This window comes from Branchiostoma belcheri, unplaced genomic scaffold, assembly GCF_001625305.1.
Source record: "Branchiostoma belcheri isolate BF01 breed outbred unplaced genomic scaffold, Haploidv18h27 scaffold107, whole genome shotgun sequence".
In the NCBI taxonomy this organism is placed as follows: domain Eukaryota; kingdom Metazoa; phylum Chordata; class Leptocardii; order Amphioxiformes; family Branchiostomatidae; genus Branchiostoma; species Branchiostoma belcheri.
This window is the reverse complement of record NW_017802458.1, coordinates 778488-782360: the sequence shown is the minus strand read 5'-3', so window position 1 is coordinate 782360 and position 3873 is coordinate 778488. Positions and strand designations below refer to the sequence as shown.

The 3873-nt window shown below is 43.1% G+C and overlaps 1 protein-coding gene across 1 annotated transcript in view; it reads right to left on the bottom strand.

Annotated features, from left to right (window-relative positions):
- The window catches only part of LOC109479406, a 9774-nt gene extending 9179 nt beyond the window's left edge, over window positions 1–595 (bottom strand). Inside the window, exon 1 of the mRNA XM_019781374.1 lies at window positions 529–595. Coding sequence (XP_019636933.1) covers window positions 529–538 — 10 coding nt within the window. The 5' untranslated portion in view covers window positions 539–595. The remainder of the gene's footprint in view (window positions 1–528) is intronic.
- Between the last annotated feature and the right edge of the window lie 3278 nt (window positions 596–3873).

The window sequence follows — 3873 nt, the reverse complement described above, 5'->3', positions numbered from 1 at the left end:
GTCTAAGCTGCCTGCATGCCAAAAATAAGAAAATTAGTCGTTCCTTCCTTAATTGATTTATCCGCTTTGAAAGATTTTCCCATGCAGTTCCAGAACAAGCTGCCAGAGAGACCAAACTTACGGCACTTATTCCTGACAGGAAAAGCTACCAGCCACCAAAAAATCAAGGCCATAGCATGTCCAGGAAAAAAGGAAGTTCTGCTACAGTACCACGGTCAGCCACCAGGAGGCCCAAATTTGACCTTTGTTTTCTAAGACATACCAATTATCATCATAATCCATACAGGCCTCCTTAAGTTATGCTGACTACAAGCTGCGGAAACACACACATACACAAAACACACACACACACACACAGACCAAAAACAATGCCGACATTTTCATGTAGATAACAACACCCTGTAGAAACCACATAAGTAGTAATGATATTGATACCTGATGCATGCAGATGATGCAGATGATAGAAATGAAAAAAATTATGGTAAAATTAAAAAAAATGCTTTCTTTGAGTGATAGTGCAAGTCTTACCTGTTTCCATTCTGCTTGCCAGACTGTCACAAAGTCTGCTTCAGTGGTAAATTATGGGCGAAATCCTGCCAAAAATAGATAATAGTTCATAAGTAAATGGTGTAGCTTACATCCTAACATTGTACATTGAACAGGTTACTACCGAAAGAGAAGAATAATGATGTGTGTGAGAGTAGAACTCTATTAAAGGTGACTACTTTTACTTTTACTATCAGTCTCTTGTACAGTTGCCATACTGTCGATCACACGTAATAAGGCAAAATCTTTAGTGTATTACTTGTGTGGAAAAGGATCCTAAATTACAATTTAGAGTTACGGAGAGGTTTTTTTTTATTCCAAAATGTAATCACCAGACGTGGTGACGGCACACTCAAGTTTTTTCAACTTATATTAATGCCGCCACCAACACAGGGGACAAATACATGTGACAGGACAATACTCATTTTCACCTGAGCGAAGTGAGGAAAGTCGTGTAAAGTGCCTTTCCCAAGGGCACAAGATCGGTGGCATGTCAGGACTCGAACCCGGGACCGCTAGCTAGGTTCCGAGTCGCGCACTCTGCCGCTACGCCACACGACCCCACCAATGCGATAAGTAAACAATACAAATGCCCTGATTAATTTGACAAGTTTTCATTACCTGATCTCAGGAAATTTAAAATGAATCATTTAAAAATCCTACCAGTAATTGCACAACGTTGACGTAATTCTGCCATGTATCACTTACCTTGCCCGTATAACGTTACATTCTACCTGGTACGTTTGCATTCAATAAAGAAGCTATTGTCGCTGAATCTGCTGCCGTAACAGTAACAATATTGGCTTAAAGGCAATTGTCGTGGTCTCGGGAGAGGAAAGACGACCGTCAAGAAAGCTCATACCCCATGCCAGCCTCGGCGCTTTCCTGACTGCAACGTAAATTACCTGTACTTAATATGTCCGACCGCGGGGAATTCCGCTTTTCTTATCATGTGACACGGCTGTCATGTTTTCATTCCCATCGACCTTTGGCTTTGAGCGGAAAGTCCCCGGTAATTCGACCGGCCCCTTCCCCCACCCACCCCACGCAGTTTCAAAATGTCATACTAGAAGGGGGCATTGTTCCAATGAAAAGTTGTTTTTATCAAGTTGACAGTGAAACCTGTGGCTTGACTAGACATTTTTGGCTACGATTAATTGTACAGGTATCACGACATAAGGTCGGCTGTTAAATACCGATTCGGAAGTTTTGGAGTTTGCCACCGACGGTAGCGCAACGTGGGTGTACGACACATATTAGCACTTGATAGCCCACCTGTAAATGCTTATGGTATATGGGTAAGGGTAACGTTGTATATCTTTACCTACCTCTGCAAAACTCCATCGAACTGTAACCTTGAGTCAAAGGACCTTCAAGTTGTCCTTCTTCTTGGTAGAACTAGAAGGAATACCCACGATCGAGTGCGAACGGACGAGCCTCTTCAAAAACTTTGTGACGATTCTCCGTCACCAACTTACTTCCCCTTTCCGGGCGATGACGTAATGCTTTTACCTGTCGCTGGCTGCATTCCCATCAACCTTTGCGTGAACCGTCCTGACTCTAAAGTGTGAGTCGCGTCATAACTGACTTTGGCTGCGATAAAGCTTCTACCGACCCCCTTTGGTGTGGAACAAAGCTATGATTCTAAGGAAATGACACTTGAAGTCACTTTAATATGTCCGGACAACTTTATTCATTCTTTGTCGTATACTTTTGGGCAAAATCTCTCACTGTTCAAATAAATAGTAACTTACTTATTGATACCAGGGCATCGGTTAAGACAAGCTTGACTTTGTTTGAACCACAAAAAAAAATCTTCTTGCAATCTTAAATCATGAATATGTGGAGGGTTTACAGTTCGTATTGGCCCCGGGTCGGGGTTGGGTTACGTTGTCCAATGGCAGCAGGTGTTCCATCGCATATATTGATACCTATTCTACAAGCTGTCCGTAATGGTTGATAAGCTATTTTCTAGATTTTTGGTCTTGTTAATCGGGATCTATACACATATACATCCTCATCATATATGCACATATACAAGGACCGATAATACTGTGGAATGTAGGAAAGAAAGACCTGTTGGTTGTACATGTGATACCATGTTTGGTTGCTTTTATAATTCTTGCTTTTAAAAATGGAATCTTGGATTTTTATATCCTCGACATTTTCGCCCAATCGCATTAAATTTGGAGTCTGTGGAAAGTGACATCCATAAAATTTAGGCCTTGTGGTCTTTCATGAGAACAGATCACTTCCCATTGGGGGCTGCTAGGGCGATATTCAAATCCAGGTAACCAATCACGGCCAATTCCATTTAACTTAGTAGGGGAGATATTAAAAATGCAAGGAAAACACTTATAAAACATCACCACATATTACGTATGCCACAAAAGTACTGCGTTTAAAATGTTAAGTGTTTTGCGTCGAATGTCATTGTTTCATACGAAGGCAAAGTATAAACTCAATAGTCAATAAAGTGAGTCCTACTACCTCCTACCTTCATGTATTGTCGTCCAAATTCAAGGCTCGTGATTGGCTTGGAGGACGGCTACTCCGTGATTGGCTGACATAGCCAGGGTATAAATACCGGGAACGCGCCATTTTTCAGTCTCGCTTGTCCTGACCCCGAGTCATTCTAACCCTATCAAAAACAAGGTTTTCCTTGGTGCCCGTCCTCCTTTTTATCTTGCTGTTCTGAAACTCCCAGCTCTCAGCAAGTAGGGGACGGATTCATTTGCACAAAAGAGCGCGGAGTCCCGGGGGCAGACGAGAGGGCCACGGTCGTACCGTAACGAAGGACACGCCAAGCCGGGGACACTTTAGTCTTGAGGCCGCCCCTCCTCATCCAGGCACCCCGGTCGCGGGTTTCCATGCCCGTACGCTGGGAGTAAGGGTTCGCCCTGAAGCCCGGCAGGTGGCGGCACGTTGGCTTGGCGTTCAGTCTTCATAGTACCAGATTAAAGTGGAAAATTTGGCGCCAACCTTTTCTCTGAGTATTTGGAGTCAAGGATTTGCCGATTTTCCTACATAATTAACTTCTTAATTTTTATTATGTTAATAAGTGGATATGTTGTAAATTGTAGTTTGCAAGATTTATCAATAAACAATGTTTGTCTGAATACTGTCGTCTTGAATTTGTTTGTATCAAAATTTAGTGAATGTTATTACAAAAGGTCACATCCGACCCCCTCCCACCCTGAACTCTTCCCCACCCCCAATCGAACCCTTCCTCAACTCTTCCCCCTGCCTCTCTCGAACCCTTCCTCAACTCTTCCCCCTGCCTCTCTCGAACCCTTCCTCAACTCTTCCCCCTGCCTCTCTCGAACC